The 27,859-nt window shown below is 40.4% G+C and overlaps 1 protein-coding gene across 3 annotated transcripts in view; it reads right to left on the reverse strand.

Moving 5' to 3' along the window:
- Window positions 1-2,592: 2,592 nt before the first annotated feature.
- Window positions 2,593-27,859, reverse strand: part of LOC133606629 (protein PHTF2-like) — a 47,463-nt gene continuing 22,196 nt past the window's right edge. Inside the window, exons 3-20 of one of the 3 annotated variants that reach the window (XM_072913185.1) lie at window positions 17,069-17,125; window positions 16,856-16,867; window positions 13,826-13,895; window positions 13,599-13,757; window positions 12,112-12,277; window positions 11,647-11,808; window positions 11,234-11,426; window positions 11,016-11,159; window positions 8,903-9,130; window positions 8,709-8,837; window positions 8,473-8,558; window positions 8,120-8,309; window positions 7,913-8,044; window positions 7,744-7,830; window positions 4,122-4,277; window positions 3,926-4,021; window positions 3,725-3,850; window positions 2,593-3,578 (exon numbers count right to left, since the gene is read on the reverse strand). In XM_072913185.1, the coding sequence (XP_072769286.1) occupies window positions 3,558-3,578; window positions 3,725-3,850; window positions 3,926-4,021; window positions 4,122-4,277; window positions 7,744-7,830; window positions 7,913-8,044; window positions 8,120-8,309; window positions 8,473-8,558; window positions 8,709-8,837; window positions 8,903-9,130; window positions 11,016-11,159; window positions 11,234-11,426; window positions 11,647-11,808; window positions 12,112-12,277; window positions 13,599-13,757; window positions 13,826-13,895; window positions 16,856-16,867; window positions 17,069-17,125 (2,214 nt within the window). In that variant the 3' untranslated portion in view covers window positions 2,593-3,557. Of the gene's footprint in view, window positions 3,579-3,724; window positions 3,851-3,925; window positions 4,022-4,121; window positions 4,278-7,743; window positions 7,831-7,912; window positions 8,045-8,119; window positions 8,310-8,472; window positions 8,559-8,708; window positions 8,838-8,902; window positions 9,131-11,015; window positions 11,160-11,233; window positions 11,427-11,646; window positions 11,809-12,111; window positions 12,278-13,598; window positions 13,758-13,825; window positions 13,896-16,855; window positions 16,868-17,068; window positions 17,126-27,859 lie in introns of those variants that run through there. The other 2 variants (XM_061960759.1, XR_012050428.1) reach the window with 2 other exon arrangements.

The raw sequence follows: 27,859 nt of genomic DNA on the forward strand, positions 1-27,859 counted from the left end.
GACACGCATGCTCTAACACAACATGCATCCAGAGGCTGTTTACCACCTGTTTTGGACTTATGAAAGCACTCGATCACTATGGCAGGGCATCCGTCGTTTCATCCTGGACAATATTCATGACAAAGTTGTGCGTTGTTTTCAAGATGTGCTATTTGGATTTACACTATATGAAAACATTTTTTTAAAGGAATTTTCCCTTTGCAACCTCATTATACTATTGACTAAGTTTTATATTCATATATTCATAAATGTAAGTTCCTCAATACCCGACCTGTTTAGAAAAACATTTGAACTCTATACATTAAAACACTCTCTAAAAAGCTGTGAAAATGATGACGCTGTGCTCCAAATTTAAATGATTTACTGAACTTGTGTGAGCCTATGGCTTTGCACTTTGTTACATATATATATTTTGCATTCTATTTTAGTTACTTTATTGAGTTTACAACTAGAGATGTCCGATAATATCGGCCGATAAATGCGTTAAAATGTAATATCGGAAATGATTGGTATCGTTTTTATTATCATCGGTATCGTTATTATTATTATTTTTTAAATTAAATCAACATAAAAAACACAAGTTACACTTACAATTAGTGCACCAACCCAAAAAACCTCCCTCCCCTATTTACACTCATTCACACTCATTCACACAAAAGGGTTTTTTCTTTCTGTTATTAATATTCTGGTTCCTACATTATATATCAATATATATCAATACAGTCTGCAAGGGATACAGTCCGTAAGCACACATGATTGTGCGTGCTGCTGGTCCACTAATAGTACTAACCTTTAACAGTTAATTTTACTCATTTTCATTAATTACTAGTTTCTATGTAACTGTTTTTATATTGTTTTACTTTCTTTTTTATTCAAGAAAAAGTTTTTAATTTATTTATCTTATTTTATTCATCTTTTTAAAAAGTACCTTATCTTCACCATACCTGGTTGTCCAAATTAGGCATAATAATGTGTTAATTCCACGACTGTATATATTGGTTGATATCGGTATCGGTTGATACCGTAATTAAAGAGTTGGACAATATCGGAATATCGGATATCGGCAAAAAGCCATTATCGGACATCCCTATTTACGACCCCCTGGCGCTGATTTGTACTGTTTTTGTACTTATTTTGATTATTATTATTTCTCGATTGTTTGTAAATGTTGCAGTTTATAAATAAAGGTTTATAAAATGAAAAAAATAAAAAAATAAAAATATGGCTCTAACAGGAAATTTTATACCATCGATTCCAAATAAACACTATATTAGATTTGTTAAGCTATTGAAAATTGTAAATATTTATAAAAAATCTGTAAAATATTTCCCCCCCAAAATAAGACTTGTATGTTCAACTAGACACCATCTATGAGTCATGTGCTTTTTGAATAATATATTGCACATTCTCAAAGCTATTAGAAATGTAAATGTTTTAATATTTCTCAAAAATCAGAAAAATATCATTTTTAAATTTGACTATAGTGGGCAGCACGGTGGAAAAGAGGGGTTAGTGCTTCTGCCTCACACTTCAAAGGTTCTGGTTTCGACCCTGCGTTTGGGATCTTTCTGTGTGGAGTTTGCATGTTCTCCCCGGGACTGCGTGGGTTCCCTCCGGCTTCCTCCCACCTCCAAAGACATGCACCTGGGGATAGGTTGCTTGGCAACACTAAATTGGCCCTAGTGTGCGAATGTTGTGTATCTGTGTTGGCCCTGCGATGAGGGCGACTTGTCCATGGTGTACCCCGCCTTCCGCCCGATTGTAGCTGAGATAGGCTCCAGCACCCCCTGCCACCCCGAAAGGGACAATCGGTAGTAAATGGAAGGATGGACTTGTAGTGTAAACAACTGGTGACCATCCATGTGTGGTGCAGTTGGTGAGACACTGCATGTGATGTACAATTATGAATTAAGTCATTGAATTGCCAACTGTATGTATACATTTTTGCAAATATATTATCTTTACTTAACACGGTATTGTATTGTTGGCCAATGTGCTACCTTCACCTTGTACGTCTGAAATTATTACATAAACTTGACCATGTATAATAATTTAGATTTTTATTTTTTTATTACGTATTTTACTGTCAGGCGTTGCTCGTTTTAACGTCAGGTTTCCTGCCCAGATCAGATAGTTTTTCTGAAAATGATCTTGCAGCTTGTCTCCTTTACTGTAATCATAAAGTACTATTTGTGCTTTCAAGATGTTTCCTATTCTCTCTGAACATGCAAATATTTCTAACTTTACCGTCGTGTCTTCTTCACTGCAATCTTGTTTTATTATTTTTGATGAAGGCTACACAAACATGATTTTCAAGCCACAATAAAAAAGATATGCCGTTGCTGCATAAAACGATTAATAGTTATAGCGAATGACCTGAATGTGTTTTCCTTGTCACCGTAAAATTAGAACGGTAATACTCCCAGAACACCAGCAGGAGGGGCGCACCGCAACAGAAAAATGTATTGTAGCGATCACAGTGCAAGTGCTGATGTTAGTTGTTTTTTTTACAGGTCTTACTTTTACTTTATTATTATCATCTCATTATTCAGGTTTGATGTATTTTTTCATTACTTATCTTTATAAAAATATTAGTGACAATGTTATTGTCCAGTTTTTTATTTTATTACAAAAAAAGTAGACATGTCAACAAACCAAGTTTGCTTTCAAAAAGTCTTAAATTATTCACAATTCTGTTTCATTAAAAAAAAACACAAGAAAACATGCTTTCTCGCCACAAACGTGTGAGGAACAAATGTCAACATATTCATGATGTAACGAGACCAAATACCAAAAAGTACAGCAAAAAGACAAAAGAAAAACATGAAGATCATAATACATTCTTTTATCAGAAAGAGAAAATCAAAGCAGCGGGAAAAGTAAGCACTTTGGTCTCCTCCTTCAAAAAACAAACATGAATAAGCAGAAACATTTACATGTGATTGATATTACGTGTGTGTATTTTATAAAGTGCATATTTTTCTTTCCTTTGATGTTACAACCTAACACTGATGTCACCTGCCAAAATACCTAAAAAACAACTCGAATGAAAAGTAAAAAATAAAAAAGGACATCGTTAACGTCGTCAATAATGTCTGATTTGGTTGGAAAGGAAAAGCTAAATGAAAATAACAATAAAATAAAAGTATGTTTAAGTACAAAAATAAAGTAATTGTTTGGTGTGTAAGTCATTTACATAGTTTTGACTACAAAGTTGTTTGATAGTTTGCCATATTTGCAGTCAGCTAAGTTGTCATTTTTTAACAAAAATATAACTTTTTTTTATGTTTAAGCAATTGTACCAAACATGTCTGAGTAACCTTATTCAAGCTTGATAGTATCAGTTGTAAAAATACAGCATAAATAATGAACTAAAATCAAACTACCATAAAACTGCAGGTGAATGTGCCGAGAAGCAAAATAACACTTTGTGACCTCATAAATAAGACATTAAATAAAAAGGAGAAAACACTGAGCGGCTAAAGGACTTGATTGCACAAAGTGATGATATGTTGTTGTCGTCTTCTTCAGTCAGTTGCTGAGTCATCGCTTCACTGTCACGACTTGATCTTCCACAGCTGTAAACACACACACACACACACACACACACACACACACACACACACACACACACACACACACACACACACACACACACACACACACACACACACACACATTTATACAATATGTTGTTGTTTGTCTTGTTTTATGTTGCACCGACCTTCAAGTTAAAGCCCAGCAGGTCTGAGATGACACCTGACACGGCAGACAGGATAACCACCTGTGTGATGTTGTACAGCAGAGGGTTCATGGTCAAACCGTACAGCCTGAAGGGAGTGTCCAGCTCCTGCACACACATGCACACACAGGGGGTGAATTCTATGTTTTGCTGACAGTGCTTGTAGACGAGGTCAATGTTTACTTTGAGTAGTTTGGTTGCTAGTTTCAACACATTGTTGACTAGCGTTAACTCCTCCTTCTTGTTGGGCTTCTTCTCCATCTTTAAGTACAGGTTGATCTGGAATGCACACACGCGTACACACACACACATTGTTGTCAAGGTAATCACCGTGTGTGTGTGTGTGTGTGTGTGTGTGTGTGTGTGAGTGAGTGTTTACCTGCTCAGTGAGCAGAATGGATGTGTTGCTGTACTTCTTGCTGGTTTCAGAGCCCAGAGTGACAAACCTGAGCAGGAAGAGTGAGAGGCTGGAACACCAGATGACTAACTCCCAGTTGTAGTGACACTCGAGGAAGGTGTCGTGAACGTGCAGCAGCTGAAAAACAACACTTTATGTGTCAGTGAGCGAAAGATGTAGAGTAGAGAGAGGTAGTTAGATTTGAGTTAGAGTTTAAGTAGGGTAGAGGTGAGGTAGAGTAGAGGTAGAGCAGAAGTAGAGTGGAGGTGAGGTAGAGTACAGGTAGGGTAGAAGTAGAGTTAGAGTAGTTAAGGTAGAGGAGAGGTAGGGTAGCGGTAGAGTTAGATTAGAGGTAGGAGTAAAGTAGGAGTAGAGGTATAGGTGTGGTAAAGTTGAGTTAGAAAAGAGATAGAGTATAGGTAGGGTAGGGGTAGAGACGAGTAAGAGTACAGTAAAAGTAGAGTAAGATTAGAGTAGAAATAGGTTAAAGGTAGAGCAGAGGTAGAGTAAGAGTAGAAATAGGGTAAAGGTAGAGCAGAGGTAGAGAAAGAGTAGAGTAGAATAGCGGTAAAGGTAGTGTAGAGGTAGAGTTGCAGGTGAGGAAGGCGCAGAGCATGAGTAAAGTAGAGGTGAGGTAAAGGTAGAGTAGAGGTAGAAGTAGGGTTGAGGTAGAGTAGTTACAGGTAAGGTAGAGGTGGAGTACAGTAAGAGTAGAGGTATAATAGGGTACGAGTAGAGTAGAGTTAGAGTCAGAGGTAGAGTTAGAGTAGAGGTAAAGGTAATAGTAGAGCTAGAGTTAAAGTAGAGGTAGGGATGAAGTAGAGTAAAAGTAGAGGTAGAGTAGGAATAGAATAGAAGTAAAGGTAGTAATAGGGGTATGGTAGAAGTAGGCATAGAGTAGAAGTAAAGGTACAAGAGATGTAGTGGTAGAGTTAGAGTAAAGTAGAGGTAGAGTTAGTGTTAGAGGTGGAGTAGAGTAAAGTAGAGGTAGGGTAGAGAAGAGGCAGAGTTAGTAGAGTATAGTTAGAAGTAGAGTAAGAGGTAGAGTAAAGTTAGAGGTAGAGTTAGGGTAGAGTAGAGTTTAAGTAAAATTAGAGGTAGAGTGGAGTAGGGCTGGGCGATATATCGATATACGCGATATATCGCGGGTTTGTCTCTGTGCGATATAGAAAATGACTATATCGTGATATTCGAGTATACGTTCTCACGAAGTTGCTTTTAGCTGTGGGCATTACACTACAGGCTCTCCTCGCTCTTTCCGGTCTCTCCTTCTCACAGACAGCAAGCACACCTTCTTACACACGTCACAGACTGTCACGACATACGTCACATACGTATACGTCCTCCCCGAGCAGAGAGGTAGCAACATGGCTAATGTTAGCTGTGATGCTAGCGGAGTGGTGCGAGCGGTAATACAAGAGAAAGAAGGTGTGAATCTGGTAACAAATGGAGGAATAATTAATTCACAAGAAAAACAGCAGAGGGTCCATCGTCTGGCGGTGGTTTGGCTTCAAGTGGGAATATGTTGAACAGACAACCATAATTTGTCAAGTGTGGGGCAAAAGCGTTGCTATAAAAAGTAGCATTACTGCTGTAACAAACAGTTCAGGTTGTCCCAAGTTACCAGAGTGTGTTAGGTAAGGAGGAGTTTTGTCCCTCCAGAGTTGTTGCCGTAGGGCTGTGACGTAGGGTGTGTGTGGTTGTGGAAGGAGGTGTGTGATGTTGACATTAAAGAAGCGGTGGCTACCGAACCTGCTCTAATGTCCCCCGTTTATTATTTTATTAGATAAGTACACTGTATAGGCGAACCCAGGACACTCGGCTACACTGCTAATATGTAGCATCATTTGAAAAGTCACCCGCTAGACAATGAAGAGTGCTTACTCCGCACGTCAATATCTCCGTTTGGTGCCACACGTCCACACCATCAAAATGCCGAGGCAAACATTTCCAGATCAACACCGTATGAAAAAAAGAGTGATTTTTGTAGTTGTGATTTCCTTCTCTGCATGAAAGTTTAAAAGTAGCATATATTAATGCAGTATGAAGAAGAATGTTTTAATGTAGACACATAGAATCATCATACTGCTGTGATTATATGCATCAAGTGTTCATTCAAGGCTAAGGCAAAAATATCGAGATATATATCGTGTATTGTGATATGGCTTTAAAATATCGCGATATTAAAAAAAGGCCATATCGCCCAGCCCTAGAGTGGAGATATAGTTGAGATAGAGTAGAGTTAAAGTTGAGTTAGAGCTGAGGTAGCGGTAGAGTAGAGGTAGGGGTAGAGTACAGTAAGAGTAAAGATAAGAGAAAGAGTAGAGGTAGAGTAGGAGTAGGGCAGAAGTAGAGGTTGGGAAGAGTAGAGGTAGAGTACAGTTAGAGTAGAGGTACAACAGTAGAATTAGAGAAAAGTAGAGGTAAAGTTTGCGTTACAATAAAGTAAGAGTAGCGGTTGAATTAGAGGTGGAGTAGAATTAGAGGTATTTAGAGTAGAGGTAGAATAAAGGTAAGAGTTAGAGTAGGGGTAGAGATAGAGGTGGAGTAGAATTAGAGGTATTTAGAGTAGAGGTAGAATAAAGGTAAGAGTTAGAGTAGGGGTAGAGATACAGTAGATAAGAGTTATAAGTAGAGTAGAGGTAGAGTTAGCGGTAAATTTCAAATTAGAGTAGAGGTAGAAGTGAGGTAAAGTTAGAATACTAATAAGTGAGGTAGTGAGGTAGTTAGAATAGAGGTAAGAGTTCAAGTTGAGTTAGAGTAGACGTAAGAGTAGAAGTAGAGTAAAGGTAGGGTAGCGGTAGAGTAGAGGTAGAAGAAAGGTAGAGGAATAAAGTTAGAGTAGAGTTAACGGTAGAGGTAGAGTTAGAGTAGAGGTGAGGTAAAAGTAAGAGTTAAAGTTGAGTTAGAGTAGAGTAAAAATAGCGGTAGAAGTAGGGGTAGACTAAAGGTAGAGCAGAGGTAGAAGAAACGTAGAGCTAGAGTACAGTTAGAGTAAAGTAGAGGTAGAGCAGAGGTAAGAGTTAAAGTTGAGTTAGAGTAGAGGTAGAGTAAGAGTAAGGTAGAAGTAGCGGTAGGGCTAGAGCAGAGGTAGAAGAGATGTAGAGTTAGAGTAGAGGTAGAGTTGGAGTAAAGTAGAGATAAAGTTAACATTAGAGTAGAGTTAGAGGTAGAGGTGGCGTAGACTTAAAGTAGAATTGGATTTGCGTAAGAGTAGAGTAGAGTTAGAGGTAAAGTTAGAGTAGTTAAGGTAGAGTTAGAGTAAAGTAGAGTTAGAGGTAGAGTAGAGGTAGAAGTAACTTACTTCTACTCTAAGTTAGAGGTAGTTGGAGTAGAAGTAGAATTTAAGAAAAAGTTAGAGGTAGAATGGAGGTAGAGTAGAGGTAGTGTAGAGTACATTAAGATTAGAGGTAGTGAAAGCGTAGAAGTAGAGTAGAAGTAGAGTAGGGCAGAAGTCGAGGTTGAGTAGCGGTAGGGTTATAGTAGAATTAGAGGTACAGTAGAGTTAGAGTAAAGTAGAGAGTTAGAGGGTGGGGTTAGAGTAGAGTTGGACTAGAGTAAGAGTAGAGTAAAGTTAGAGATAGCGGTAGAGGTGGAGTAGTACCTGAGCACAGCAAATGAAGACCACAGAAAGCGTCAACAAGAAAGCGGAGGACACGATGACGTCTACAGAGCGTTGAGGACCTCGACGCTGAAAGCCAACATTGAAAAAAAGACAACCAAGTTTATTGTTGAAGTGTCAGAAAGTGTCATGTTAAAGGTCGTGGACTGACTTTGAGGTAGGAGCGTAATGACAACCACATCTTGATGTTCTCTACTTTCTTCAGGCGGAAATGTGGAACTTCTGACTTTCTAGCTCTGCGGGCTGACGTCAGGTGACCAAACAGTTTGGCAAACAGCAGCCTCTGAAACACACACACACACACACACATGAAACATTGATAATATTTCTATTTATGTTTATTCATGTGACACGTTACCTGCTTGTAGGTCCTCTCTGCAACGCTCAGCAGGAAGAAGAAAAGCCAGATGAGACACACACGCACCATGAAGCTCACCGCCACCATGGTGACCACTAAGGCATCCCCAGAGCCGCCGCCCAGCGCCTCAGACAGAAGCTCATTGGCTGACAGCGTGGTCAGTTGATCCAGGTCTCGGTGCTGAGCCAATCTGCACGCAGCAAGAAGACTTGTTTTCAATCAATAAATATTTCAGGAATTATTATTGAAATCAATGAAATTAATACATTGACAATTAATCAAAAGAATGGATGATTACTGAATAATTAAATGAATTAATCAAAAATAATTAAAGAATGTATAAAAAGAGTTACCTGTAGACAAAAGGTGTGAGTCCCAGTGTGACAGACACCAGATTTCCAAAGACTTGATAAGCGATTCCTGGTGTGTGAAGATTAACCTGCATGCAAAAATTTATTTTTCTTATTAAATATATATATTTTTGAAGTTAATGTTTACTGAGTTTTTTAAAGAGGTATTTCAGTGAGTTATTTTTTTACTGTTTAATAAATAAAAAAATTAACTTGAGTTTTTTTAAAGTGTTTCTCACTCTGTTCATAATCATGCCGCTGATCTCCAGCACAGACATGTCCGCCTTCTTGCACTCGTTGCCCTCCCACACGATTGCGCTCACTCTCTCCAGGCCTGGGTTGGAACTGTGCAGCCAGGGGGCGTGGCCCTGAGGATGCAAGACGCAGGTTATTGGTCTCGAAAGAACGACGGCGATATTACCTTCACACACACCTGGTAAAAGGGATCGTCCCTGTACTCCTTCTTGGTGGGTGGACAAACGGGCGCGCCGCCGCCTTCTCCATCCGTCTCCGAGCTGCAGGACGAGCGGCACTCAGCGCAGTGCAGGAAGTCTTCCCACAGAAGGTCCTCTGTCTCAGACTCGTGGCGAGTGCTCTCCGAGTCCGGAGTCCTCAAGCTGGAACATCTGGAACTGCAGCTGGTGGCGGACTTGAGAATGTCCTAATTGAAAAATGTCATCATCATCATCAAGTCCACCTGCTCATGAATGACTATCATATCTATCTTTCTAGATTAAATGTACACACCTTGATGTTATTATATGTACATATACATCGTATATATGTTTGTATGTATACATGCATACATATCCACATAATCGTATATATATACTAGAAAATTCCCGCGAAAATTTTGATGGGCCTGCTATCTGTGCCCTGGACATCTGGCCGGGGGTCGCTGTAAGCCGGCGTACTTATAAGATGGTTCCGAGTGACCGAATCCATGAGTTTTAGTTTAAAATGAGCTACAGAGTTAGCCTAAAACATTAGCATCCTAACATTAAAGTGCTAACACGTAGCATGTGTGTTAACGTTGGCATGCTAACAGTTAGCATGTTTCACATACCAATTTTAATGGCTCTAAGGTCTATGGCTGCGGAAGTAGAGAAAAAAGTGTAAAATTAGCTGAAAAAGTTAATATGCCAATGTTAGTTTGCTAGCATGCTAAAATTTGCATGCTAACAGTTAACAAGTGTCACATACCAAGCAGTAGAATTTGAGAAAAAAGTTATATGACTATGGTTGACAGTATTTTGTTCCACCTTTCTCATAATTTACTGAGCAAGATTACATTTGTGTATGGAACAAAATCTGCACAGTGGTTAAGACTTTTGACTCAGATTGAAGGGTGCTGGATTCGAATCCCACTGTGGTTGGCTGTATTTTGTTCCACCTATATCATACTTTACTGAGCCATGAGTCCTCGATTACATTTGTGTATGGACCAAATTTTTCTCGTTCGCAAGACCCAGGATAGCACAGTGGTTAAGACTGTTGACTTAGAATGTAAAGTACCAGGTTCGAACCTCACTCTGGTTGACAGTATTTTATTCCACCGCTATAATACTTTACTGAGCCAGGAGTCCTCGCTTACATTGGAACAAAATCCTATCTTCACAAGACACAGGATAGCCCAGTGGTAAAGACGGTTGACTTGGAATGAAAGATACTGGGTTTGAACCCCACTCTGGTTGACAGTATTTTGTTCCACCTCCATCATACTTTACTGAGCAAGATGTCCTCGATTATATTTGTGTATGGAACAAAATCTTCTCTTCACAAGACCCAGGATAGCACAGTGGTTAAGACTATTGACCTGGAATGTAAGGTACTGGGTTTGAACCCTACTCTGGTTGACAGTATTTTGTTCCACCTCCATCATACTTTACTGAGAAAGATGTCCTCAATTACATTTGTGTATGGAACAAAATCGTCTCTTCACAAGACCCAGGATAGCAGTAGTTAGACCGTTGACTCAGACTGAAGGGTGCTGGGCAATGTGACTTACGTGACAGTGCGACTGTTCAAATAACAACAGCAGTTGTCACATGTTTAACACACACATGGTGTCACTTCTTCAGTCTCTTAATGCTTCAGTATCGCTCGAACATCACTACTGTTTATTCATTTTGGATGTTCACTGTGTACAACAAATTCTCAATCTCTTTAAGTGAGAAAAATGGTCAAAACGTCAGATATTGTAAATAAAAACTGGTAATAATTTGAATTGGTTTGTTGACCATATAAAATCAAAGTTATGATAATTGATTGTACGTAAAACATGAAAGATGGCACTACTTGCTTCAAAAGTCAGCTTTGTTACAAACCAACATGTTGATGATGTTAATCCATACACCTTTTTAAACGCACTGCGTCATCTGCAGCTGATAGCTATGACGACACTGTGGTTGTTGCGCTAGCATAAGGACCACGCTTAAAGGCTAGACTCTGATCCATTTAGCATTTTATGGAATGTTAAATGTACTTAGATGAGGAAATACGAGGATTCCCCTTAGTATATTAGCATTATACATCTGCTAGTGTACCTCCACAATGTAGTGTTTCTTGTAATGTGTGCTTTTGCGGTTTCGTAGCGAGCAGTCGGCGTTGAGTCTCTCGACTCCCCTGCGTAAGGCGATGTAGGATGCGTCAGGATCCTCCTCACTGGAAGCTTCATCCGATGCAGGCTCCTGTACATGACAACGATGCTAGTGAATGGTGTGTGTGTGTTTGTCTTTATGTGTGTGTGTGTGTGATGGCTGACTTTGTTGCTGGTGGCACTGCGGGCAGCGTGAGCATGCGAGGGCGGGCCACGAGTGGCCCAGCACACCTCATCAAGGCGGTTAAACAACTGCAGACCCTCCTCGCTGCTGCGGTTGGTGACACGGCCGTCAAGCGACACATAGCCGTTGTCCGTCTCTGTGGACTTGTCAATGGACAGCTTGGACTTCTTGGATCTGCATGGTGGAAAAGGAGGAGTTGAGTGTGCAATGACAATGAACACATGACTGATGATGATGATGATGATGCCGGCTAGTAAATGCTGCAAAATCCCTCCTGAGACACTTCATCATCCAATTAATGTTCCTCTTTGGAGCCACGTGAGGACATTTTGCAGCAGCTCAGGATTGAGTTGAGAATCAAGTCCAAAAGAAAAGCAAAAGGAGAGATACACACCCAGCTTTACAGAGATCATGCCAGAAATGGTGGAAGAGAGTGCCCAGGCTGTACTTTGCGGCGGCTGAGTGGGAGTGCGGCGCCCCGTCCTGTGTGTTATCGGTAGTGCTAGAGCCATCGCCTTCCCTATGCACCTCCATCTGAGAGGCTTTCCTCAACTTCCTTCACAGGAACAGAGCACAGACAGATTTAGTGGCCGCCTGCTCGCTCGCTTTGGGACTGTAAAGGATTGTAGTTTTATCGGAAAAGCTCCCGATAGTGGGCGCACGTTACGTGTAAATTTTGAAGCGAATATCAAATAAAAAGATGAAGACTGCACGTGATTGTATATTCCCGAACTGACCTTTTCATATAATAGACTCTTTCATTGGAAGAGAGCAGAAACACGTCCCCTCTCACACACAAACACATTCCAAACAACACACAAAGACAACTACTGTTAGAATTAGCACTGAGCTAAGGTACCTGCGTCTCTTCCCGCCGCCACCGGAGGCAGGCTTGGGCGTCCTGGTGGAGACGATCTGACAGTGCACGGTGCCCAGCAGCAGCATTAGCCAGATGGCGCCAAACACCTCGGTGGCGGGTATGACGTGAGGCTGCGGGACGCTCACATAGAGGACGGCTGCCGCCACTGTGGATGGAAATATTGGCGATGGCGACACATTAAATGAATGATATGTAGCATTTAAGTAGTACGGCTATTCCACCCAAAATGTGCCATTTGCTTGTTAAAAATCTCTCAAAATAAACTGTTAAACTTTTTGCAACACCTAATCTGATAATACATATGTTGAACTACTCAAAAATGTGTATTGACCCACCTCAGGCAACTTTATTTTTTACACTGTACAAGCTTCAAAAAGCCCAATATGACTCAACGGAGGGAAATTTTAGCATAGAATTAGTAAGTACATAACACATAGCACATAGCAACATAGCATTTATGCCAATAGCCTGTTGACAATAGCCTGGTTCAACAAAACAATTATCTTCAAATTAAAGAAATAACTTTGGAAAAAACAGGACTGCGGTGAGTCATAATTGAAATATCATAAAATATAAATGAGGGCGACTTGTCCAGGGTGTACCCCGCCTTCCACCCGAATGCAGCTGAGATAGGCTCCAGCACCCCCCGCAACCTCAAAAGGGGACAAGTGGTAGAAAATGGATGGATGGAGTTACTTTACTTTTACCATTTGACTTTTCACATTTTCTAGAATGGGTTGTTACAGTAACAGGACTGCATGGCAACCCAAAGACACAACTTAAGTGTACACTTTAACTAAAAAGAATAAAAATGTACACTTTAATGATCATAGGTCATCATTTTAGGAAGCCGGCACACTAGTTTTACAGTGTTTAAGGTAGTATACATTATTATTTTTAATTGTATTTATTAAATATGCAATTAGGCCAATGTGCAACTCGAGAAGCACTCAAGACAGCACAGACCTCCACCAGGTCTGATCCCCCAAAGGTAAAAAAAAGTCCTGATTCCAGATGGTGATCCAGATCAGAAACAAAATGCTATGATTTTCCTTATCTCATTTTTAACATGTCCTGATAGGAAGACAAAAATAATATTTTGAGTTATCTATAGTGGAATAAAAGAAACCGCGTGAAGCTTCTTGTCAGTCATCCGGTGTTTGTCTCTGTGGTTGAGGAGGGGCCGCTAGCATACGCACACAGTAGAGTCTCATAATGTAAATGTAAGGTAACAGTAGAAATGATCTAGATCATCCCCAAAATGAAATCACTTGTTGATTATCCCATTTCTGACATTTCCTGAAATGTTCATTCAATACTTCCCATAACTTTTCAAAGTATTTTACTGACTAACTGATACACATATCAAGGGCAACAAACAAATAGGTAATAAAAAAATCTGTTTTCTGGGGATGCAAACAGCAGCGGTGGAATGGCCCATTAAAATGATTGAACAGGAAATGCACCTTGCAGCAGGTAAAGCGCCAGCAGCAAGAGGAAGATGGCTCTTGAGGTGACCTGGATCCACCATCGGTAAAAGAAGGGAAAGAAGACGACGCGTACGATGCCTTTCCGTGTCAGGGAGGTCCATGGACTCTCAGGTTTGGCCTTTGCAAAAGCTGAGCCTGTGTCGAAAGAAGCAGATGATGTAGGAATTATCACGCATGGATGCCAAAGTGTACAATCTTCTCACCTCTAACCAAGTCCACGTCGATGAGGTCCGGTTTGACGTGTCCAGTCTTCTTTGGCTTGTTCCTCAGGCCCTGCGGGAGGAACAGACAGAGTAATTGGGGGACCAAAATACACCTGGGAGTTACGCGGTGTACTCTACGGGCTCCAGTTGGACTCCTACCAACATGCTGCATGTGTGTGTTCTACATAGTGGTAACATCTACTAAGCCACACCGAGCACGTTGTGAGAGATGCAGGATGCTAAAAACATTTAATGTGCATATTTAATCGTCTACGTTTATAAAGCCTGCTAGGACTTGGTATATTTACTATCTTGCTATCTAAAGCGTGCATTGACCTTCAGGTCGGTCTATACAACAAGTTCAATAGCTAGTAATTTATTGTGGCACTCCAGCTCACAGGCCGCATGTGCTCTTATCGCTTGGCTATTCAGGGCCTCTTATCTTTGTTAGAGTGTGTTTGCATTTTGTAGCCACTCCTTGCACACATGTAATAATAGGCCACAATGGGACTTTTAACTGCAACGGTCAAACACACAAATGTCAACCACCTTTCCCACACCTGGTCAGACATGTTGGGTTCATAATTCGCCAGCAGGTGGCACATGACTGTCTAAGCTGGACACGGGCAGGGCTGGGTGATATATGGATATTATTAATATAGTGATGTAAGTGTAGTTTGTGCTTTCTTTACTGTTGGCTTTGACGGAGCTTCTTTAGCAGTAGACTCTTCAGTCTTTCAAAACACATTGTATACAATGCTGGCGTTTCAGGTTTGATGTGTTGAAGCTGCATGTTTTTTTTTAATTTAAAAAACTCCACAATCTGGGTGTCATCGTTTGCCGTTTGCCAAAGCACTGGATAAAAACACTGATTTATACAAGTATTCAAAGAATAGCCCAGAAATTGAGATACCAACACCTGGGATTCAAAAGGACTCGTTTGTTACGTACAATGGGTTAATAACCGAGACAGTACTTTTCTATCTACCAATCACAACTCGAATAAAAATATGCTTTAGTGTACGAATGATTCATTCACCCTTTGTGTGCCTCACAGCAGACATTTTGTTTCCAGCAGTGCATAATTGATAATTGATGTGCTTTCTCAAGTGTTATTTAGACTTTTTGTAGCACTTTGGTAGGTTTGCTAGCTTGAGTCCAAAGACAGCAAAGGACAAGCGATGAGTCGATTAAAGCGTTTAGGAAGTATCCAAAGCGTTGTCGACACTGCTCCCTCTCCCAATTCACCGACAAGGCAAAGTCGATTTTATATTCTATTGTGAGCATTGTAGCAACCTGGCTGACACTGACACAATGTGTGTGTGTGTGTGCGTGTGTGTGTGTGTGTGTGTGTGTGTGTGTGTGTGTGTGTGTGTGACGGCAGGGCAGTTACATATAAAGACAGTTCAGCTGGTTGTTGCTGATTTGACTTTATTAGCAAAAATTCCAGACTATAAGCCGCTACTTTTTTTCCTATTCTTTAGTACGGCTAATTTATGGATTTTTCTTCGCTGATGGCCATAATGCAAATAGTTTTCATAAAACACATGCAAATAGACTAAAATGGTGTGTTATTGTTTGTGCCATAGCGCCATCTTTTGGATGGGTTCGCTCACTGCAGGTGCTGTTGTGTAAATGTCTACGGTGTTTCCTGCTGTTAAAAGCTTTGAACTGGAAGTACAAGTGCCCTTCCAGCTTTTATTCTTCCATGGCGTTTCTACTCATATGGATTCTTCATTAATCATTCCCAGCAATGTTTGTAAGTATTACAATATCACTAAAACAATTCTTACTTACTAAACCCTCCCATGTGTGATGTCTGTAGTAGTGTTTTCATGCATATTTATACGTGCTATTGTAATGTAATGAAGCGAGTGTTATTAGCATTAGCTAATATGCTAACACATTTACGAGTGTCTGTGTTAGTATTATTAACTTACAATAGCATTCTGTTTGTATTGTTCCAGTTTTACAAATTCCTCAGTAAATTTACCAAGACGTCACCGAGAAGATATTGAATCTATTTAGCTGATTGGAGAGCGCGCTTCCACAGCTAGTGGGTTCATGACGATGACTTCTGTTTTGTTTGATCAGCCGTTTTCCTGCCGTGTTACAGACACCGTTTGGAAAAATTAAGGTATGTAAATGAACATTTACAAAATATTTATGTGTAAATTACTAATTTCACAACGTATATGTCTGCGCCTTATAGTGCGGCTAATATATGGAAAATATTTTTTTCTTTCAGAATTTAGTGGGTATGGCATACATACCAGTGTGTGGTATATTCCAAAAAATATGAGAAATAGGAAGTTATTTCATCACTCCCTTGTTTGATATACAGTACTGTATAGCACATTATATTGTGTTCAAAGTGTACAAACTTTTACTAAAATATGGACTTGTGTCAAGGCTGGAACCAATTAGTCATGTTTACATTGTTTCTTATGCAGAAATTGACTTCAATATACAAATGTTTTGATTTCTGAGCCCTGTTAAAGAACCATTTAAGTTGTTAAATCGAGGTTCAAATATACATATGAAAAATAAGGCAATGTTTTGGTTGAAAACGGAATCATACGTAAATTGAGGCGTATGCAAACTGAGGTACTAATGTAAATATGGATACATTTATCAATAGATCATTGCTAGATGTATTATTCGATAATACACTCATTTGCTTTATCACCTGTAACACAAACACCAAGACGTTAATGTTAATTGACCTGCTGTACATTGGATTCATTTGAACATCTTTAATGTACACAACACATCCTTAAATAGATTTTGTACTTAGCACTCGGTGGAAAAAGTTTTGGAGACCCCATGTGCTGAGGTCAGACTTTTTATCCTTAAGTTATAAACATGATTATTTGTTGTTCTCTGCCCTGTTTATTAGAGATACATTGACATATGCACAGCACACGGTTAATATACACAAAAATAAAGGCTGACCAATCATGGTCTAGTCTATGCCAAGGTCAAGCGCACGTGCACACTTGGGGGGTGGGGAGGTTGGCGAATACTCACCAGCGATATAAACTGAAGAGGAGGATGATTGAGAGGGAGGATGGGTGAAGAAGATGAAGAAGTGGGGCAGAAAGGAAAAGAGTTAAAAAGAAACAAACAGGAGATGGACAATGGCGGTGGAAGGGTGCAGACAAAACATCAAGAAATTGAAAAAGAATATGAAAATAAAATAAATGTGGGGCTTTGAAAACCAAAACATTTAGGTAAAAGGACCTTGATTTCTCGCTGCTCCACAGACTTCTCCCATATTTGCTGGTCATAGGCGCCAATCTGCAAGACACACACCAGATTACACACACATCAGGCTAAAAAAGACACCCGTCTCTATACTGTATGTGCTCTGTCATTTAAGTGTATCTTCTGTCTTTTTCACAAAGAAAACTGGCCTAGAAAGTCAAATTAACAAAATCAACACATGACAGTGATCATGCACACACACACACACACACACACACACACACACACACACACACACACACACACACACACACACACACACACACACACACACACACACACACACACACACACACACACACACACACACACAGTGTGGCTGCTAACACGTGCCTGTGTCATCTGTTAGTGTCACATGGAATTAATAGAGCGGCATGGCGTTACCGTGGGAATCAAACTGGTTCCCAACATGTGACCGAATAAACAAATATTTTAAAACATCAAAACTGAGAGCTGCATTGTGGCATTGATGTGTGTGTAAATCTAAAGGTGAAATAAGGAAGCAGGAGGTGGAAGAGGGAGGGGGAAGAGGGGTAGGGATGCAAAGATAGACCAATCACAAAACACAAATGAACCCAAACAAGGCTTTTAGGTCTGCTGCTTGGACGTCGCTCAACACAAAAGGAACATTTATTTTCCCAGCATAAGAATTGTCAATAAAGACACCGCGTGAGATTTCACCTCAATGGAGGCTGCTGCGGCCAAGCGTGCCGCTGCCGCACTGTGCGCGGGTCGCCATGGTGACTTAAGGTAAAAAAAAGAGGGAATATGTCAGCCAAGTAAGTTATAAACCAGCACCCTTTTCTGCATGGCTGTGCATCAAACACACTTGCTGGCAATGAGGAGACAGTATGTGTGTGTGTGTGTGTTAACACATTAACCACCAATCAACCTACTTGTTTGACTTGTGCACTCTTTCAACCATTAAATACTGGATCCTGACATACATTAAGGAGCAATGAAATATAAAAGAACCCCACATTATTTAGCATTTACAGTTGATTCCTGCTGCACTGCTAATATTCTAGACATACTTTACAGATCATTCTATGTTTAATGCCGCAAACTCAAGTCCATTCAGAAAATACACTTTTTAAGAGGTGTGTTTTCTGTCTCGCCGTCACAGCACCACAACAAACCTAAACCATCTTTCGTGAATCAGTGTCTTTGTGCGGCTATTCAGAGTTTCTGACATTATTTCTGTGTTTGGTTTGTCTACTGAATGGCAAGTAAAAGCAGTCTGCTGCTGGGGTCACCTAAAGATTAGACACTGGTGGCTGTTGTCTGTAAACTGTGGCCTCATCTTTTAGCGTTAGCAACAGCTAGCTCGCTAATAGAGATGATTTAACAAACCTTTACTATCAGCTTATTATGAACACAACCTGTAAGAAAATTTGGGTCAGATGACTTGTCGTGACCTGGACAATTAACCCTTGCTTTGTTTCTATGTACAGTCATGGCAACGCAAAGTGTGTATCAGGTGTGTGTACCCGTTTCAGCTCTAACAGGTGTGTATTTGTGGCCACATGCTTGAATAGATTCAGCGTGGTGCACCATTCAACAAGCAGACAATTGTCACAGCAGTTTGTCATTAAGGTGTGCATCAACATTCCAAACACATGACTTGTGTCATAGCTCTAAAAATAATTTAAAAAGTAACTTCACTACATACTGTGTGGATCACATGACCAAAGACGAGAATAACAAACTGGGAATAGAACAGGGGTTTCCCTCCGGCATCAGTGCCCGCCTTTACCCAGACGACAATATGTCCCTTCACATTTTTCAGGCGCACTTCCTTAGCTTTCAAATTTAAAAGCTAGATGATGCCAATGTCTATCCATCCATCCATTTTCTACCGCTTGTCCCTTTCGGGATGGCGGGGGTTCGCTGGAGCCTATCTCAGCTGCATTCGGGCGGTAGGCAGGGTACACCCTGGAAAAGTCGCCATCTCATCGCTGTCTAAATTTGCATAATTTGCCATTATTATTGCAGGAGTTACCGTTCCAGGCTCAAATATACAAATATAGCGCAGCTGAAAACCATGCGGATGTCACACGTTATTGGCAAGAGACACCGCATTATACGGGCGCAAACACACCCGCCCTCACACTGCTCTGAAAACTCTCTCAACTGCATATGACACATATTTGAATTTTTTTTTATTAAAAGGGGAACTACACTTTTTTGGAATTTTGCCTATCGTACACAATCATTATGAAAGACATTACGATGGATTGATTTTTTTAATGCATTCTAAATAATAAATAAACGTAAATAAAAGTCAGCTTACAGTGGAGCCAATGGGAGCTCCACTATTCTGCCCATAAAATCAGATAAATAACCATTCAAAAAGCCTCAACAATACTCAATTTACATTTCGTGACTTGAATATCAACCAAGTATTGGTGATATTGTTAATGAAGCTCTAATGCGCTAATGAAGACAAACTATTTATAGCGGTGACGTAATCACTTCCGTGTTGTCCTATGTTGACATCGAGTGATCTGCTGTTTCCTTGTTTCCCTGCTCCCTGTAAATTTATTTTAGATCATAAATCATACCTCTCACCTAGAAACTAGATGGCTGAGAATATAATCAGACAAGTTGGGACACTTTGACCGCCATATAGGACCTGGAACTAGCGAGAACTACACGAAAAACGCTTGTTCCCGCTCCCCCACCTCGTTTCTTCGCGAGGATTATGAGACATTTTTAATTTAAATGGGAATACGTGAACATCCCAGCAGTCGGCATACCAATGACAGCAGATCTTGCACAGTAAGTTGTCTTGTCTGTGTGATCATGTTTTGTTTTGGTTATGTTCAGGTTTGGTTTTTGGACTCTTTGGGCACTCGTTTGTTTTGTCACCATAGCGACCATTAGTTTTCAATTGTCCTCATGTCACGCACCTGATTCATTTGAACTCACACACCTGTCACTAATTATGCCACTGTTATTTAAACCTGTCTTTTCCTGTTGATCGTCCTGACATACTTGCCAACCTTGAGACCTCCGATTTCGGGAGGTGGGGTGTGTGTGTGTGTGTGTGTATGGGGGGGTGGCGTGGTTGGGGGCGTGGTTAAGATGGGAGGAGTATATTTACAGCTAGAATTCACTGAAAGTCAAGTATTTCTTATACCGTATTTTCCGCACTATAAGGCGCACCTAAAAACCACAATTTTTCTCAAAAGCTGACAGTGCGCCTTATAACCCGGTGCGCTTTATTACGATTCATTTTCATAAAGTTTCGGTCTCGCAACTTCGGTAAACAGCCGCCATCTTTTTTCCCGGTAGAACAGGAAGCGCTTCTTCTTCTACGCAAGCAACCGCCAAGGAAAGCACCCGCCCCCATAGAACAGGAAGCGCTTCACCCGCCCCCGGAAGAAGAAGAAAAAACGCGCGGATATCACCGTACGTTTCATTTCCTGTTTACATCTGTAAAGACCACAAAATGGCTCCTACTACGCGACAAGGATCCGGTTCATAAAAAGACGCAATCTCTCCATCCGCACACGGATTACTACCGTATTTCACAGCAACTGATATTCCTGTGAACCGCACTGTGGAACGGGAGCACGTACGGTGAATATTCGCACCACAGGGAATGAGAAGTCATCCTTCACTGTGGTTCTAGCTTGCCATGCTAACTTCCTCCCATGGTGATATTCAAAAGGAAGACCTTGCCAAAAGAGACCTTTCCAGCCGGCGTCATCATAAAAGCTAACTCGAAGGGATGGATGGATGAAGAAAAGATGAGCGAGTGGTTAAGGGAAGTTTACGCGAAGAGGCCGGGTGGCTTTTTTCACACAGCTCCGAAGGCGAACACACCTTCACTAAGACGGGCAGATAGCGCCGGTCGACATACGCCAACATCTGCCAGTGGATCGTAAATGCCTGGGCAGATAGTTTCGGTCACAACTGTGGTCCGAGCTTTCCGGAAGGCAGGATTCACAGAACTGCTGCACAACAACAGCGACACTGAATCCGATGACTTCGACGAGGCGGAGCCGGCCATTTTTGGATCCCACGCTTGCGCAACTTTTCAATTCGGACACCGAAGACGAAGAATTCGAAGGATTTACGAATGAAGAATAACTTCAGAAGGTGAGGGCTATGTTTATTTTGTGTGTTGTGACATTAACGTTCGAGCAACATTATGTTGCTATTTATTGCTCTACACCATTTTGAATTTTACTATGTTTGTGATTGCACATTTGCGTACATTTTGGGACAGAGTTGTTAGAACGCTGGTTTTCAATATATTATTAAAGTTTGACTGAACTATCTGACTGTTTTTTTGACATTCACTTTAGCGCAGCGTTTTTTTGACATTCACTTTAGCGCAGCGTAGGCGCGGCTTATAGTCCGGGGCGGCTTATTGGTGGACAAAATTATGAAATATGTAATTCATAGAAGGTGCGGCTAATAATCCGGTGCGCCTTATAGTGCGGAAAATACGGTATATATATACTGTATATATATATATATATATATATATATAAAAAAAAAAAAAATATATATATATATATATATATATATATATATATATATATATATATATATATGTATGTGTGGGGAAAAAAATCACAAGACTATTTCATCTCTACAGGCCTGTTTCATGAGGGGGGTACCCTCAATCGTCAAAATCTCCTGACGATTGAGGGTACCCCCCTCATGAAACAGGCCTGTAGAGATGAAATAGTCTTGTGATTTTTTTTCCCCACACATACATATATTGCGCTCTACTACGGTATCGAGCACTATTTTTTGGATAACCTTATTAAGACATATATATATATATATATATATATATATATATATATATATATATATATATATATATATATATATATATATATATATATATGTATATATATATATATATATGAAATACTTGACTTGGTGAATATATATATATATATATATATATATATATGTATGTGTGGGAAAAAAAATCACAAGACTATTTCATCTCTACAGGCCTGTTTCATGAGGGGGTTCCCTCAATCATCAGGAGATTTTAATGGGAGCATTCACATACCATAGTTTATATAGGGCACAGAGTGGGTGGGTACAGGCTGGCGTAGGGGCGTGGTGATTGGCTCATGTGTTACCTAGGAGGTGTTTCCGTCTGTGGCGGCATGCTGTTACAATTTCGCTGCGCTTGTTGAGGGATGACAGGTCTGGACGGTAAATAATAAACAGTTTCTCTTTCAAGCATAGGTTGCATCTTTTATTACCACTATTGTAAGGTGTGCTGGATGCAAGAATTTGCCATGTTATTGAATATTCAACATTATTGTCTTTGAGGTCCCAAATGTGTTTGCTGAGTTCTGTGGTATTCCGCAGGTTTTGGTTCCTGAAAGAAGCCTTGTGATTGTTCCATCTGGTTTTGAACTCTCCCTCGGTTAATCCTACATATGTGTCGGATGTGTTAATGTCCTTGCGTGTTACCTTAGATTGGTAGACAACTGATGTTTGTAAGCACCCCCCGTTGAGAGGGCAATCAGGTTTCTTTCGGCAGTTACAGCCTTTGTTGGTTTTGGAGTCGCTCTGTCCGGGGGCCGGGGGCTCATTTGCAATTGTTTTGTTGTGGTTTGAGATAATTTGTCGTATATTGTTCATACAGCTGTAGCTCAATTTAATGTTGTTCTTGTTGAATACTTTTCTTAGGGTGTTGTCTTTGGGAAAGTGTTTGTCAATCAGATTGAGGAATTTGTGTCCAATGTTAGTTGAGACGTTTTTGCTGTATGGGGGGTTGTACCAGATGATGTCGTTTCGTTTTCTGTTCTTTTTTGGTTGGTTTCCTGGCGTGGGTTCATAGGTGAGGGTGAAATTGTATCCGCTTTCATCAAGGGCTTTTTGGTACGGGGGGTTGCTTGGTCAAATTCAGCTTTGCTAGATGACAGCATCGATAGCCTTTTATTAATTCCGGTAGGTATTCTTTTCGTGGTGGTGGGTGGGTGGTTGCTGTCATGGTGCACGTATTGGAGTGTTGTGTTGGGTTTCGTGAATAGTTGGTAGCTGTTATTTCTCAGGTTGAAAGTGACGTCAAGGAAGTTGACAGTTTGCTTGTTGGCTTCAATCGTGATCCGTAGGCCGTTCAAGCTAAGGCTCATAGAAAAGACGGAACACTTCCTAAGAAGGATGCGGTGGAAAGCACATTTTTTCCTCCACCCTGAAACAAAAGGAACGCAAAATAAAACTTACGGATTCAAATCTACCAAGAACCCACCCACAGTTGAGGAACTAAAGGATTTTGAGAACGACATGCTCAAAATGATACAATCAGTCAAATTCAAGCCAATCCGCAACCCACTCCTCACCAAGCTGAAAAATGACAAGGAGCGCATCAAGAAAGTAAACAACCTCATCATAGCTGCCGATAAAACCACAAACTTCTACAGAATGGACATACCAGAACATCACACCTTACTGGACAGAAGCATCACCAAATCATACAAAAAAGCACAACCCAACACCTTACAGAACATCCACCTGGAAAATAAAAGGATCGCAGCTGAACTGGACATTGAGGACAGGGTGGACGCCACAGCCAACAAGGAAGCCTTCATCACATTGAAGGACCACAAACCCAACTTCGCAAATAACCCAACATGCCGACTAATAAACCCAACTAAATCTGAAATAGGAAAAATCAGCAAAATAATCCTGGACAGAGTCAACACAAAAATCAAGGACAAAACACCACTCAACCAATGGAGAAATACAGCAGCAGTAATCAAATGGTTCAACAACATCCAAGACAAACAACAGCACAACTTTATCTCCTTTGATATCGAAGAATTTTACCCTTCCATCACGCAAGACCTACTGACTCAAGCACTAGACTTCGCCTCAGACTACGACTCAATCACAGGCAACGAAAGAAACATCATCATCCACGCAAAAAACTCCATTCTCATCCACAACAGTACACCATGGCAAAAAAAGAACAATGCAACATTTGACGTCACTATGGGAAGTTTTGACGGAGCAGAAACGTGTGAACTCGTTGGGAGTTTCCTCCTCTCCCAGCTCGCTAGCCTCAATCTGAACCTTGGTATTTACCGTGATGACGGACTGGCAGTGTGTCGCGCCTCGCCAAGGAGCAGCGAGAATACCAAGAAGCGCATATGCCAAATTTTCAAAGAGAACGGCCTACGGATCACGATTGAAGCCAACAAGCAAACTGTCAACTTCCTTGACGTCACTTTCAACCTGAGAAATAACAGCTACCAACCATTCACGAAACCCAACACAACACTCCAATACGTGCACCATGACAGCAACCACCCACCCACCACCACGAAAAGAATACCTACCGGAATTAATAAAAGGCTATCGATGCTGTCATCCAGCAAAGCTGAATTTGACCAAGCAACCCCCCCGTACCAAAAAGCCCTTGATGAAAGCGGATACAATTTCACCCTCACCTATGAACCCACGCCAGGAAACCAACCAAAAAGAACAGAAAACGAAACGACATCATCTGGTACAACCCCCCATACAGCAAAAACGTCTCAACTAACATTGGACACAAATTCCTCAATCTGATTGACAAACACTTTCCCAAAGACAACACCCTAAGAAAAGTATTCAACAAGAACAACATTAAATTGAGCTACAGCTGTATGAACAATATACGACAAATTATCTCAAACCACAACAAAACAATTGCAAATGAGCCGTCGGCCCCCGGACAGAGCGACTCCAAAACCAACAAAGGCTGTAACTGCCGAAAGAAACCTGATTGCCCTCTCAACGGGGGGTGCTTACAAACATCAGTTGTCTACCAATCTAAGGTAACACGCAAGGACATTAACACATCCGACACATATGTAGGATTAACCGAGGGAGAGTTCAAAACCAGATGGAACAATCACAAGGCTTCTTTCAGGAACCAAAACCTGCGGAATACCACAGAACTCAGCAAACACATTTGGGACCTCAAAGACAATAATGTTGAATATTCAATAACATGGCAAATTCTTGCATCCAGCACACCTTACAATAGTGGTAATAAAAGATGCAACCTATGCTTGAAAGAGAAACTGATTATTTACCGTCCAGACCTGTCATCCCTCAACAAGCGCAGCGAAATTGTAACAGCATGCCGCCACAGACGGAAACACCTCCTAGGTAACACATGAGCCAATCACCACGCCCCTACGCCAGCCTGTACCCACCCACTCTGTGCCCTATATAAACTATGGTATGTGAATGCTCCCATTAAAATCTCCTGATGATTGAGGGAACCCCCTCATGAAACAGGCCTGTAGAGATGAAATAGTCTTGTGATTTTTTTTCCCCACACATACATATATTGCGCTCTACTACGGTATCGAGCACTATTTTTTGGATAACCTTATTAAGACATATATATATATATATATATATATATATATATATATATATATATATATATATATATATATATATATAAGAAATACTTGACTTTCAGTGAATTCTAGCTATATATATATATATTTATTTTATTATATATATGGATGGATGGATGATTATATATATATATATATATATATATATATATATATATATATATATATACATATACATATATATATATATATATATATATATATATATATATATATATATATATATATATATATATATATATATAAATAAAAGAAATACTTGAATTTCAGTGTTCATTTATTTACACATATACACACACACACATAACACTCATCTACTCATTGTTGAGTTAAGGGTTGAATTGTCCATCCTTGTTCTATTCTTTGTCACTATTTTTCTAACCATGCTGAACACCCTCTCTGATGATGCATTGCTGTGTGGCATGCACAAAAGTGCTTTCATCAAATGCACTAGAGTCTGGAATCTTCCATCTCTCCCGGTATGGGCGGTATAGCTCGGTTGGTAGAGCAGCCGTGCCAGGAACTTGAGGGTTCCAGGTTCGATCCCCGCTTCCGCCATCCTAGTCACTGCCGTTGTGTCCTTGGGCAAGACACTTTACCCACCTGCTCCCAGTGCCACCCACACTGGTTTAAATGTAACTTAGATATTGGGTTTCACTATGTAAAGCGCTTTGAGTCACTTGAGAAAAAGCGCTATATAAATGTAATTCACTTCACTTCCCTAGCATGGCCCAAAACCGGTCAATCTTTGCTTCCTGAGGAAGATCTTCACTGCCAAGCACTTGGTAGTCCACTGCTTCTTCCCGGAGGCTATCCAGGTCCAATCGCAGCTGCGGCTTGGAACTTACAAGCGTATTTCTTCATCTTACTCGTCGTCGGCATCGCCATGGCTGTATCTTCCTCGTTCTTCTGCTTCGTCTCCTTGTTGTGTGCGCAGTTGTGCACTGCACTCTCTAAAAGCCCTAGATGTTTTTGTCACATATGCAAATACAGTAGAGGGCAGTATTGTCCTGTTTAAGAGTGTCACAACATTGCTGTTTACGGCAGACGAACTGCTTTACGGTAGACGAAAACGTGACTGCTGTTATTGTGTGTTGTTACCGCGCTGGGAGGACGTTAATGAAACTGCCTACCAATAAACCCACATAAGAAACCAAGAACTCGCCCTCGATCATTCTACAGTTATAACGTGATTGGGCAGGCACGCTGTTTATATTGTGGGAACAAGCTGTCCTCATTCAGGTCCGCATGGAGCTGGAGGGGGTGTGGCCTCCAGATCCGCCTAAATTTCGGGAGAAAATTTGTCCCGGGAGGTTTTTGGGAGAGGCGCTGAATTTCGGGAGTCTCCCGGAAAATCCGGGAGGGTTGGCAAGTATGCGTCCTGGTGACATTAGCCATACTACCTCTGCTACCCATGAGATCCTGTTCATGCTTCATGCCATGCCACAGTAAGTGTTTTTGTTTCATGTTCATAGTTAATTGCCTTTGTGCTAGTCTTTTTGTTTCATTAGCCAAGTTTTTGTACTTACGCATTGTGCGCGCCTTTTGTTTGCTTCCTTTTTTGTAGTTTGTTAATGTAAAAATAAACATGACCTTACCCTCACGCCTTGCCCGCGCCAACTTTCCTTTGCATTCCGGGAAAACACAACACCCCAAGGTCCACGTATTGACATAAGTGATGTTTTATTATGTTTGTTGGCTCTCATAAAGTCTGCAGTGAGCAGAAATCAGTAAAGAAAAAAAAATTAAAAGCAAACGTCGTGATGTGTTTTTGAAATGAATGCGCTGCGTATGCTTATAATGATCAAAAAACGTAAATATTAAATGCTATTATAAATGTGCCTGTTACTACATTACATATATACTTACATCATGTATATAAAACCATATTGGAGGTGTTTGGATGTTTTTTTAGGGGCTCTATAGCCATAATTGAACTGCTCCAATAGGATCCATTGTAAGTGACTTTTGATCAAAGTCATTTAATATTTAGAATACATTAAGAAAAAATCCATAGGCAAAATTCGAAAGACAAAAAAATATAATTTTATATATATATATATATATATATATATATATATATATATATATATATATATATATATATATATATATATATATATGTGTGTACATCCAATCATACATTGTATTACTTTAATTTATTTTCAAGTTGAAAAAAATAATTTCTAAGGTGTGGTAACTTATTTTATTTTGTAGTAGTAGTAGCAACTTTTTTTACGGAATCCAGTCAACTTCCTTTCTTTTCACCTTATTGAACCGCACATGCAAGTGACATCAAGGCCACATTGAGGCCTCATTGGGGCCTGTATGTGTTTGTACTGGAGTCTGATAAAGACCACAT

The sequence above is a fragment of the Nerophis lumbriciformis genome, linkage group LG05 (genome assembly GCF_033978685.3).
Source record: "Nerophis lumbriciformis linkage group LG05, RoL_Nlum_v2.1, whole genome shotgun sequence".
Taxonomy (NCBI): domain Eukaryota; kingdom Metazoa; phylum Chordata; class Actinopteri; order Syngnathiformes; family Syngnathidae; genus Nerophis; species Nerophis lumbriciformis.